Here is a 12346-nt window from a genome sequence, read left to right on the forward strand (position 1 = left end):
ATCCATATTGGATGATTCAGTGTAGATGACTCAGTGTGAACTTTTCACCAGTTTTCCAGTGACAAACATTAAACGAATCGGCCTATAATTTCCAAGACCCCCTTTTTTAAAAATTGGGGTTACCGTATATTGGGTACTTTCTGCATGGCTCCCAGTGTGCTGCCTTAAGTCAAAGTTGTAAAGTTATAAGTGGTGTTTCCTGCTTACGTAGGCTCAAAAAGCAGGAAGTCTAAAAATGGATATTTTACACAGGTCCCTGTAATGAATACTTGTCCCTTCAAGACAAATGCCCCAGGATGAAGCATGTGTGCGTGATGCAATCAAGAGGCATTTGTTACATTAGGAATTAATATTTGCTTCTCTTTATGTTGTGTCCTATTTATTTTTGATTGGTCCTAGATGCTCTGTTGTATCTAGCAATATGACCTGCTTGGATATTATCTTCAAACTGGAAAGGTTAACTAGCTTTCACTCTCTTTATTCCCAATCACTACCACTATTATTATTATTATTATTCTGCTGCTGCTGCTGCTGCTGTTCTTGTTGCGGCTGCTGATGTTTAGGCTCACAGACAGATGTCAATACCAGAAAGATAAGAGAGAAAAAGCTTCTTGACTTTATTTTTCCATTTCAAGCAGAATCCTTTCATAACAAAGCAACACACACACACACACACACACACACACACACACGTCCTTCTTGTAAACCTGCTGGAAGGAGAGACGACAACGGGGCTTCAGCTGCAACCAATTGCAAAAAGTCTTTGCACTGGAAAATTATTTTCTTCAAAGGTGCTTCATACGGAATCAGAGCCCAGTCCCATTTTCAAAGTGTTTTGCATCTGCCACATAATGAATGATGGCTACTCTGCTGCCAGAGGCATTATGGCTGTGAATGCCAGTGGCTGGAAACTGCAGGTAGGCAGAGTGTCATTGTGCTCATGTTCAGCTTGCAAGCTTCCCACAGGCATCTAGCCAGCCACTATGAGGATACTGGACTAAATGGGCCATTGGTTTCATCCAACAGGCTTGCCTTGCATTCTTAACATTTGCCCAGTTTGGTAAAGAGGGAGGCATGTCCAGCCAGGTGGCTAAGTTGCTCCTGCCCACACATGCCATTCTCCTCTTACATGCATCCATAACACATATCGGGGTTGTGCCCATTATGTGGAAGGAAAGGGCTTCCCAGCCAAAGTTAAAACATGTTCTAGTCCCATCTATTTCAATGGGAAAGCGCAGCCCTTGATTCCCTCTCTCGCACTGAAATCAATGGGATTTGAGAATGCTCACCATTAAATAGATTGCTCTCAGTATGCTTGTGCCTATGCTCACTTCACTCCTCTCTGCATGGAAGCACATCTATGTATGCTTATTTAGGAAATTAGATGCTCACTTGCAGTGCATCCTATACCTGTAGTCTTCATGTGCCAGGGATGCAACCTAGACAGAGGGCAGAATTGCATATACATGCAAGCATGTGTAACAAAATCCTAGTGAGCACATCTATGAGGTGAAAGCAGCTTTGGAAGGTGGTGATTTGCAGTGGGGAATCCGTGGCAGGAGGGGGTGCTTAACCCTTCCTCCACCCATCAGATTTCCCTATAATGTGGGCGACGCGGCTGAGGGAATGCTGCAGACATGTGTTTGCAAGAAGCAGGGAGGGGAGACAGCTGGGGGGGGAAGCAATGGACAGGGGAAGAGATAAGCTTTTCCACTTCAAATTGTCCCAAGCCAAAATCTCTCCCCTAACAGAAGTGGCCATTGTAATTTTGTTACACATTTTCAAATATAATAGTTTTGTCCCCCAAAGACAAATGCCTTCCAGTCTTGTTTGTGGGCTTCCTGGCCACTGTGGCATGTAGGATTAGGGCAGCGCTGTGGGTTAAACCACATAGCCTAGGACTTGCCGATCAGAAGGTCGGTGGTTCGAATCCCCGCGACGGGGTGAGCTCCCGTTGCTCGATCCCTGCTCCTGCCAACCTAGCAGTTCGAAAGCACACAATGCAAGTAGATAAATAGGTACTGCTCCGGTGGGAAGGTAAACAGCGTTTCCGTGTGCTGCTCTGGTTCGCCAGAAGCGGCTTAATCATGATGGCCACATGACCCGGAAGCTGTACACCGGCTCCCTCGGCCAATAAAGCGAGATGAGCACTGCAACCCCAGAGTCGGCCACGACTGGACCTAATGGTCAGGGGTCCCTTTACCTTTAACCATGAGGCAAGTTGAGGTGACTGCCTCAGGCAGCAGAATCCACCAGGGCAGCAGTTCCTAATGACAACTTTCTTTCCACTTTTTTACCCTGGCAGAGAGAGAGGCACCATTCTGAGGCGTTCTGAATTGGACGCACCTGATCTATCAGGGCTCTTACTACCTTTCTCTCAGGGCACAGCCATGTTGATCTGCCTTTTCTGCTTGTGTGCTAGAGAGCCAGAAACGACTATGGCCATCTACTAGGCAGATGTGCCCTGAACCCCTAGATCCACTAGATCCATTACACTTCCACAGAGGGATGAAAGACCTTCTCCAACTTCTCATTTTTGAAACCACGCTGACCGATGCTGCCTGATCGCTGTCAGTTTTGTTGTGACACACACAAACCCACATGCGTAGCCACCTGATGATATTAAATCCATCAAAGGATTGGCAGCAGCCCAGACAATTATGCTACAAACTAAATGTTTGCCACGATTCTGTTCAGGTTTCCCCCTCCCAAACTTCACCTGCTAAGTGATGGTGATAGCAAGGTACTCTCCAATGAGAGGGCTGAAATCAAATTGTCTCCATTCACAAATCTCCCTCCCCAACAGCACCCTGAAAATTACAGTCTCAGAAACTTTTATACAAGTCAATTAAACGTGCAGGGGGAGGTAGACAGCCTCAAAAGACGGCACAGCTTTTCATAATCACAGAACTCAGCTGCCTGTTGCTTAGAGTACATTTGTTGGGATGGCTACGTGTTGGTAGCGATTTCTATAGCTCCATCAATTTGCACCACACTTAACAGAGAAACGCAAGGAGGCAAACTAATCTAGGCAATCTTAATTTCAAGACACAGGAATAGGAATGCAATTATAAATATGCTGTTTATTGTTGCATTAGAAACAGCAGCTAAAACATTGCTTCCAAAAAGAGGAAAACTCCATACTCAGCTAAGCTATTCAATATCTATATACCATCCTTTGGTTATACAAAGATCGCTTTCCTGCTCTTCGCTGAACATTGAAATTTCCTCCCACTGATCACCAGCTGAAAAAAAACACAGACCTCTTTGACCTCGAAGTCCTCATTGAAACAAATTGAGGGGCGGGAATCAGCTGCCAACTCAAAGCAAAAGCATTCAGTGCCCCACTGGCGAGCTCTGCCTGCCTGCCAAGCCGCTGGATCATCATAATAAGAAAAGCGAGTGGCCGCAGGAAAGCGGAACATACCTTGAAGGAATAATAGAAGGATTCCAATTCCTCTTCCTCCGCTTCAGTCAAAGTCACTGTCTCTGTGCAAGTGACAAGAGTGGAATCCAGGCTGTCAGAGCTCCCATTTGAGCGATTGCTGCCTTCTGTGACATTGGCTTGCATGGCTTGTGGCTCTTTTCCGAACTGCTCCGGCTCTTCTGGCGACGGAGAGTTAATAATACAGCCAAGCTCTCTCCACAGAGGAGCACAGCTGCACAGGCAGCTTCACTGCTCCACCAGTGGCTCTGGGAGGCATCAAACTTCAAGGCAACTCAGCAACACCATCCAAGCTGGGGAAACCTTCTGTCTAAAGGAACTCAGGTTGCTGACAGACCTGGCTGCCCAGACGTTTCTCGTCAGCACCTGGAGTCAATTACTAGTGAATCCCCATTGAGTCATCCTTGTACCTGAGCTAGCTGTGGATCACCACACGTCTAAGTGTCAACTGGCAAAGTGAGCATCATCTTCTTTACAAAACAGAGCATTGTTCCATCTCCTGTTGTATCTGGCAGGATGCAGTGCAGCCCATCAAATGTGTCATCAGTTGTTGAAACTTGCCTAGACCACCAGGATTTTGAAGTAGACAGTTTTTTGTTTTTGTCATTTCTCTTTGCATCATTTTTCAAAATCCGTGCCACAATTCCCTGATTGTGTTATATCCCTGTTATGTACTGAATTGAATAGGATCCAAAATGCAGCAGTCTGATTGGTCCTAGAACAATAGGATCCAAAATGCAGCAGTCTGATTGGTCCTAGAACAATGCAGCAGTCTGATTGGTCCTAGAACAATGCAGCAGTCTGATTGGTCCTAGAACAATGCAGCAGTCTGATTGGTCCTAGAACAATGCAGCAGTCTGATTGGTCCTAGAACAATGCAGCAGTCTGATTGGTCCTAGAACAATGCAGCAGTCTGATTGGTCCGCAGGAGCCACCCAATCCAGCTCCAGGTGGAAGTGAATCCACAACCTGATTGGCCTATAGGAGAATCCCAGAATTAGCCAATCACGTGCAGCCCATTGTGTAAATAATGTATATAAAGCAGATATTGTGGGGGAACTTCCATTCCTCATCACCACTATGAGCTGAAATCCACTCTCGACTCCGAGTATATTTCAATCCCAATACTCAAACATCAAATTTGATCATTAGGGGAAAGGATGCTCTCAGATTCAGTGTCCAGCATCTCCAGGTAGGCTAGGAAATACCTCTGTCTGAATTCCTGGAGAGCTGTTGCCAATCAGTGTAGGCAGTATTGAGCCAGATGAGCCAGTTGGCTGACTCCGTAGGAGCTTTCTAACACAGCTTTCCTGTGTTGCAGGGCAAAGAAAATAAAAAGCAAGCACTTTTCCCAACCCCCACAACAAGCAGTCTCCGAGTGCTTTGAGCTGACATGGTCTTTTGTGGCTATTATAATTTGCATGATTGCAACAATTAGGTTTCAGTCACTGCTGGTACTTCCAGTTCTCACAAATGGTGCCTTCAGGTAAATGCTGTTGGCTACAAGCTCATGGGACGCGGGTGGCGCTGTGGGTTAAACCACGGAGCCTAGGGCTTGCTGATCAGAAGGTCGGCGGTTCGAATCTCCGCAACAGGGTGAGCTCCCATTGTTTGATCCCAGCTCCTGCCAACCTAGCAGTTCGAAAGCACGAAGTGCAAGTAGATAAATAGGTACCACTCCAGCGGGAAGGTAAACGGCGTTTCCGTGCGCTGCTCTGGTTTGCCAGAAGCGACTTAGTCATGCTGGCCACATGACCTGGAAGCTGTACGCCGGCTCCCTCGCCCAATAAAGCGAGATGAGCGCCACAACCCCAGAGTCATCCGCAACTGGACCTAATGGTCAGGGGTCCCTTTACCTTTACAAGCTCATGGTGGCACTTGCATGGGTGTGGGGAGAGGGTGCAGTTAGTTTGAACTGGGTGCATGTGTTGCCAGCTCACATGATTTCCCCCTGGCTGTTTGAGAGGGGACGTCAGACAACAAAGCCCATGCCACTGGGTCATTTTGGTTCTTCTCTGTTTTGGTTGCTGACCATTTCTGCCATGGGGCTTTACATGTGGGGAGCTATTTCTGTACCTGTGTGTGGACACCTTAAAAATAATAATCCAAAAGTAGGCATGTTTCACAATGGGCAGAATGGAGGGGTTTTCAGGGTGGTGGGAGGAAGGGTCCCGCTGTAGCAGAAACAGATCTACCAGAAGCTTGCTGCCTTAGAAGTCAGGTAAGTATCATGCATTCAATTTCCTCTCAGATCATCCAAGGTGGAAGCACTTTATTAAAGTGCTGCCAAAGCGAGAACATGCATTCAAGCACTAAAACAGTAGCCCTGAAACAAGGATCCTGGAGGAACCTAGAAATCAGAGGCCAGTTAATGACTGTTCCAGGGAAACTGATGGAAGAAGGTATCCAACTCTACTTTCTTCTTAGTAAGGTGGTCCCTCACTCAATCTCAGCAGTTCAGTGAGTTTCCCACATCCATTCTTCAGGGTATCTGGCAAGAGGGTCTCACAGACCTAAGAGTGGTCCTGGAGTTCTGTGGCTGCCCTGCCCCAGCTTCTTCTTGCTTGGGCAAGAGACCACTTCTGCAGAACTCATGCTGGATGGATGGATGGATGGATGGATGGATGGATCATAGAATCCATCATAGAATCATAGAATCGTACAGTTGGAAGGGACCCCAAGAGTTATCTAGTCCAACTCCCTGCAAATGCAGGAATCTTACCCACAGCTGTTTCTGGGTGGGCTCAAACCACTGGTGGCCTCAGAAGGTGATGGACTCTCCTTCCTTGGAGGTTTTTAAGCAGAGGTTGAATGGCTTTCTGCCATGGACGATTTAGTTGGAATTCCTGCATTGCAGGGGGTTGGACCACATGACCTCTTGGGTCCCTTCCATCTCCACAATTCGAGTTGATTCTATGATTTGCGCTGTCAGGAAGAAAATGGGTAGGTTGTGCTCAAGGGGAGAGCAACGGGAACCAGGGGCTGTGGCAACAGAGAGGGCTGCCATACTTGTGACAACCACTGTCCCAGTAAGTGTCATCAAGCTTCCAGACCAGTAGTGCCTGCCAATGTAAAACAGGTTCTCATTTACTCACCAGGTTTTCTGTGGTAAAGTGAAATCCAGAACAAATTAGGGGAAAGTCTAGATTGGTATTTTGGTAATAAAGAAGCTGTGTGGATACTGCAAAGCAACAACAATTCGGGAAAGCACTAATTCAACAATAAAATCTCATCTGGAAGCACCCTGCGTCTGGGGCAGGGGACAGACAGCTAAGCTCATTCCATCAGCTTGGCTGAGACAAACTGTCTTTTCGGCTCATCCCCTCCCAGAAAAGTTACCATCACTAGTCCTTTTCACCTGACTGCAACAGAGGGAAAGAACAGGCAGCAATTCCACTGGGTCAGCAAGGAGCAGCTGCTCTTCCAGCTATCCTATCTCAGAACTGTGCCATCAGCAACAATTCCATCTGGTGCCTATAAGATAAAGGATGCATTTTTTTTAATTATGTGATTTTTGTGTAAGAATTGGTACTTGGGTTTACTTGGCTCCATATTCCCTTCCCCTTCCTTATTCCATTTTTCATTTGCATTGTGTCTATTAGATTTTAAGTGTGCCACTGCCAGCAAGGACTATTGTGTTTGGAAGGAGAGGGATAAAGGATGGAGACTAAGGTTGTGTAATTATCAAAGCATTGTCTGAGACAAAACAGCATGTAATATGGTTTTTCATTGTGGACGAAGGACTTTTAAGACCCATCAGAAAGAAACAGCCAGCAAGGGCTCCAAGCAAAGTGTGGCACTTAGAGCATGAGACTCTTAATCTCAGATCATAGGTTTGAGCCCCATGTTGGGTGAAAGATTCCTGCTGATAGTTCCTTCCAACTCTATGATTCTATGATAGAGTTATAAACATTATAACTTTATATTATAACATTATATTGCATTTTCTGGCCAACACCATTTAATAAGCAGAACCTAGCAATTACTCTCTTTCTTTCTTTCTACTTTTTACTACTTATTAAATCTGTTAGTCTCTTTATCTTGCCCAAGGCAACCCAAAATGACTTATAATTCATTGCAAAGATCATGAGCTTACAAAGTATGACGATATTCATTTCCAGATTCGTATAACGGTGCAATCCATTGGCAGTTAACAGAGTGGGAAGAAGCCATGGAGTTTTTTTCTTTTCTTTTCTAGGGATGAAGTGGAATGTTTCATCAGTTCATGATATCATTTACACCATCTAATGCATCTGTAATGAAATAATTTTTGGATTTAGGGAGGGTTTTCATTTGGAGTGGTTGCCGTAATATGATTTTGTTAGGCAGTGATACTTCACTAATGGACTTCAAAAATGACATTTAAGAATAATTGAAACAGAATCCTAGCTGCTTTCCTGATGAAATGGACACACATGATCCAGGAAAAGGTCACAACTATGTGCAGTTCCCAGGGAGTAGGCATGGCAGAGAAACAGAAGCAGAAATTGATGGTGTTTGGTTATTCACCTCATATCCAGAATGGAAAACAATCCAGAGAATATGATTGACTGTTGTTGTTGTTGTTGTTGTTGTTGTTGTTGTTGTTTTAAATCTGCAAATGATTACATTTCCTTGCCACTGCCCAGCATTTACATCATGTCTCCTTTGCAGTGGGAAAAAAAAATGGGCTGGAATAACGTAATGTCAACATGGTTTACAGAATTAATTATGTAAGTTGCAGAATTTTGACACAGCAGACTGTGAAAGAAATAGCATGGTTTGGGACAAAAGACTGAATGAAAACAGTGTTTCATGCAACAAATACAGGTGGATCAGAAAATGGTGACTTCTTACATCCTTAATGGGGAGCAAAAACCAACGAACGTAATGGGATTTCTGAGTAAATATGCCCATTCTCACACTTGTAGTCTAGTTGAAAGTCACCGAGATGGTTTAGTTAGGACTAAGCTCTATCCCACTGCTTTCTATGGAGCTCAGCTATGACTAGTGTTGGGGCTTGCAGTCTTGTTCATTTCCCCCCTCACTGTGCCCTTGAGCAAACTCAGTTTGTTTCAGTCCACAGCCTGTGAAATGCAAATCAGCTTGGCCCGCTCTCGTGGTTTGTGAAAATGGCGTCATTGACTTTGAGTCTTCGGACTGTCTTGGAAGAACTCCTTGCCCAATGGATTTTGCTATTCACAGTTCTGCTATTGTGAATCTTTGCCCACCACTCTAAAGTATCCATTTGCAGGACTCCAGGGGGTATTGTAATTCGTTTGCCTTGCAGTGCCTTTTCTCTCCTCTTTGTGCAATACTTGCCAAGCAATTTGTGTTCCCAACCCTCCTGTCCCTTTTAAATCACACATGCAATTCCCACCTCTAAATTTAGTCTCTGCAAAGGAATTTGACAACAACTCACCTATAGCTTCTTGGAAGAATGAGGAGAAGCCAAGAGAAGGGAAAGGACAGTGAGTTTTTTGTTTTAAACTATTTAGCTGTTTTTAAAGTTTACTCATTCATTGATCCTCAGCTACGTTGCTGGCCTTAACCACCCCCACCCCCACCCCCCAAAAAGATGGTGTATATTTTTTCATGTCTGTAATTGTGACTTGCCTTGGTGTTTCTTCTTGCTCTCTTGTCATATACTATGCTTTTATGACTCAAAATCATTTTTACAAATTTTACCCATGTCAAGTTTTATATCAGCAACAATCTCTGTCTTTGAGTTTATACCCGAATATTATTTTTGTGGTACTTTCGTCTTTCATCTTCACCCAACTCTTAACACATCAAAGCTGAGACCAAAGACGAGACGAAGCACGGTGACATTTCTTGCCCTGTGAGGCCATATGATGTCACAAAGGGAACAGAGACAATGCAAGTAGTAATATCTCTCTCTCTCTCTCTCTCTCTCTCTCTCTCTCTCTCTCTCTCTCCTCACAATTGTAAGGGCTCTGGGCAATGAGATGCTGAAGTATGCTTAGGTTGTAGACGCCAGCTGAGAATTATTCTCTCTGTTCTGGAAGAGTTTGCAGTACCCATAAAGGATAAGAGTCACAGTTTGGAGTTGCTCAATGATGCAACATTGTCCCTGAAAGCACAAATGACTCAGAGTGCCCTTCATAAGATTCAGCTGATAAACAAACTGAAACCTTATCGGGACAGAGAGAAACTAATATTTTCCTTGAGCTAACCACTGAGGGAAATTCAGGTTTCAGGAATCAATGGAAACGGGATGTGGGGGACCAAGAGATTGAAAAAGTGAACAAGTACTTGACAATGGAACACCACTTTCACCTGAAGAAAACTCCATAAAGTTGTTATACACCTGCTTGGATGGCTCAGATATTGAAGAGAGACTTCCTCCATTCTTGGAAGGATTGTGGGCATAGAGGGACTTACATGACCATGTGGTGGTCCTGCCCTCTGGTGGAAGCTTTTTGGGAAGCAGCAATTCAGGAAATGGGACATATACCGTATTTTTTGCTCTATAAGACGCACCAGACCACAAGACACACCTAGTTTTTGGAGGAGAAAAACAAGGGCAAAAATATTCTGAATCTCGGAAGCCAGAGCAGCAAGAGTGAAAGCAGCAATCCCTCTTGCTGTTCTGGCTTCTGTGATAGGTGCGCAGCATGCATTCGCTCCATAAGACACACACACATTTCCCCTTACTTTTTAGATGGGGAAAAGTGAGTCTTATAGAGCAAAAAATACGGTAATTCACACTCAGATAGTGACAGATATAAAAGTGCACTTACTGTCTAGATCCAAAGTGATTCTACAGCTATTCTGTCAAAATAGGAACCAGGCAGAGGGCCTTCTTGGTAGTGGTGCCCACCCTGTGGAACGCCCTTCCATCAGATGTCAAGGAAATAAGCAACTATCTTACTTTTAAAAGACATCTGAAGGCAGCCCTGTTTAGGGAAGTTTTTAATGTTTAATGCTGTATTGTGTTTTTAATGTTCGATTGGGAGCTGCCCAGAGTGGCTGGGGAAACCCAGCCATATGGGCGGGGTATAAATAATAAATGATTATTAAAATAATAAAAGATACCTGGTGTGTTTTTATGATAGTAGCTATGAGACCTCTGATTGTCTTCACAAAATGTTACTTGTTATCATGGCTTTGTTGTTGAGGTCTTCCTTTGACCAATACTGAAAGGGACGTGGGTGGCGCTGTGGTCTAAACCACTGAACCGTTTGGGCTTGCTGATCATAAGGTTAGCAGTTCAAATCCCCGCCACGGGGTGAGCTCCCGTTGCTCTGTCCCAGCTCCTGCCAACCTAGCAGTTCAAAAGCACACCAGTGCGAGTAGATAAATAGGTACTGCTGCAGCGGGAAGGCAAACAGCATTTCTGTTTGCTCTGGTTTACATCATGGTGTCCCGTTGCGCCAGAAGCGGTTTAGTCCTGCTGGCCACATGACCCAGAAAGCTGTCTGTGGACCAAGGCCAGCTCCCTAGGCCTGAAAGCGAGATGAGCGCCGCAACCCCATAGTCGCCTTTGACTGGACTTAACTGTCCAGGGGTCCCTTACCTTTTTTTTACCTTAGTACTAATACTATCCAGGTCTAGCCAGCTATGTGAAAGTATTGCAGTTGCATGTATTTGCTGCTGCCCCCCACCCCCAATTCCTAACGAAAGGGAAAAAGAAGGAGGGGACTTTGATAGCCTGACTATTGTCATCAGTGTTCTGATTAAGATTCCTGTAATGGAGGGGACGTGGGTGGCACTGTGGGTAAAAGCCTCAGCGCCTAGGGCTTGTCTATCGAAAGGTCGGCGGTTCGAATCCCCGCAGCGGGGTGCGCTCCCGTCGTTCGCTCCCAGTGCCTGCCAACCTAGCAGTTCGAAAGCACCTTCGGGTGCAGGTAGATAAATAGGGACCGCTTACTAGCGGGAAGGTAAACGGCGTTCTGTGTGCGGCTCTGGCTCGCCAGAGCAGCGATGTCACGCTGGCCACGTGACCCGGAAGTGTCTGGCCCCCGGCCTCTTGAGTGAGATGGGCGCACAACCCTAGAGTCTGTCAAGACTGGCCCGTACGGGCAGGGGTACCTTTACCTTTACCTCGGGTTGAAGTTGCTTCAGGTTGAGCGTTTTCGGGTTGCACTCTGGGGCGACCCGGAAGTAACAGAATGTGTTACTTCTGGGTTTCGCCGTTCACGCATGCGCAGACACTCAAAACGACGTCACGCGCATGCACAGAAGCAGTGAATCACGACCTGCGCAGATGCGGGTTGCGTTCACTTCAGGATGCGAACAGGGCTCTGGAACGGATCCCGTTCGCATCCAGAGGTACCACTGTACTTTAAAGCTTTCTTGTTTTCTCCTGGCTCTTTGAAACCAGTGGGAGGGGAGGGAGAGATTCTTCAGGCCTGAAACAGGGGCGGTAAGAGGTGACTCCGCCGATCGGGAGGTGACCTAGCCAGGCACCTGTGCCCTTGACAGTGCCTCCTTATCGCTCTTGCAATGTGGAAAGATCTCTCCATGCGCTCCATGCGCACAATGCTCTGGCGTTGGCATAGTGTGAGGCAAGCACCCCCAGCTGCTGCCTCCCCAGCCAATGATCACATCCCTTCCACCACCAGCCACAAAGGAGAAGGAGGAAGAGGAATGGGTGCATTTGAGCCTTGACTGGGCGCCACCTCTGCGCCAGCACCATGGAGACAGATCAGCCAAGCACCACGCGCATCGGCTCCTCTGGGAGCAGCGCGCCAAGCCCTGTTGTGCACACCAAAGCCAGCTCCATCCCCAGTGGTGCAGAACGAAAAGAAGGGGGAGAGATCGTCATAGTTATGTCGCCCTCGGTGCCCAGTGTGGGGAAACTGGGTGTGTTGCCCTAAATCTGCCTCTGCAGCAACATCTGGAAGACCAAAACTTCCTCAACCCTGGTGTGACCTATTGTATGTGGGCGTGCTGAAT

General features: G+C 46.1%; 1 protein-coding gene and 1 long non-coding RNA gene across 2 annotated transcripts in view; one reads left to right on the forward strand and one right to left on the reverse strand.

Annotated features, from left to right (window-relative positions):
* The window catches only part of NPSR1 (neuropeptide S receptor 1), a 68042-nt gene extending 64071 nt beyond the window's left edge, over positions 1–3971 (reverse strand). Inside the window, exon 1 of the mRNA XM_083407104.1 lies at positions 3428–3971. Within this exon, the coding sequence (XP_083263230.1) occupies positions 3428–3571 (144 nt within the window). The 5' untranslated portion in view covers positions 3572–3971. The remainder of the gene's footprint in view (positions 1–3427) is intronic.
* LOC310661329 overlaps positions 1–12346 on the forward strand; it is a 128240-nt gene that overhangs the window by 40047 nt on the left and 75847 nt on the right. The window lies entirely within an intron of this gene.

Source organism: Podarcis tiliguerta (genome assembly GCF_965153285.1).
Source record: "Podarcis tiliguerta genome assembly, chromosome: 12".
Taxonomy (NCBI): Eukaryota; Metazoa; Chordata; class Lepidosauria; order Squamata; family Lacertidae; genus Podarcis; species Podarcis tiliguerta.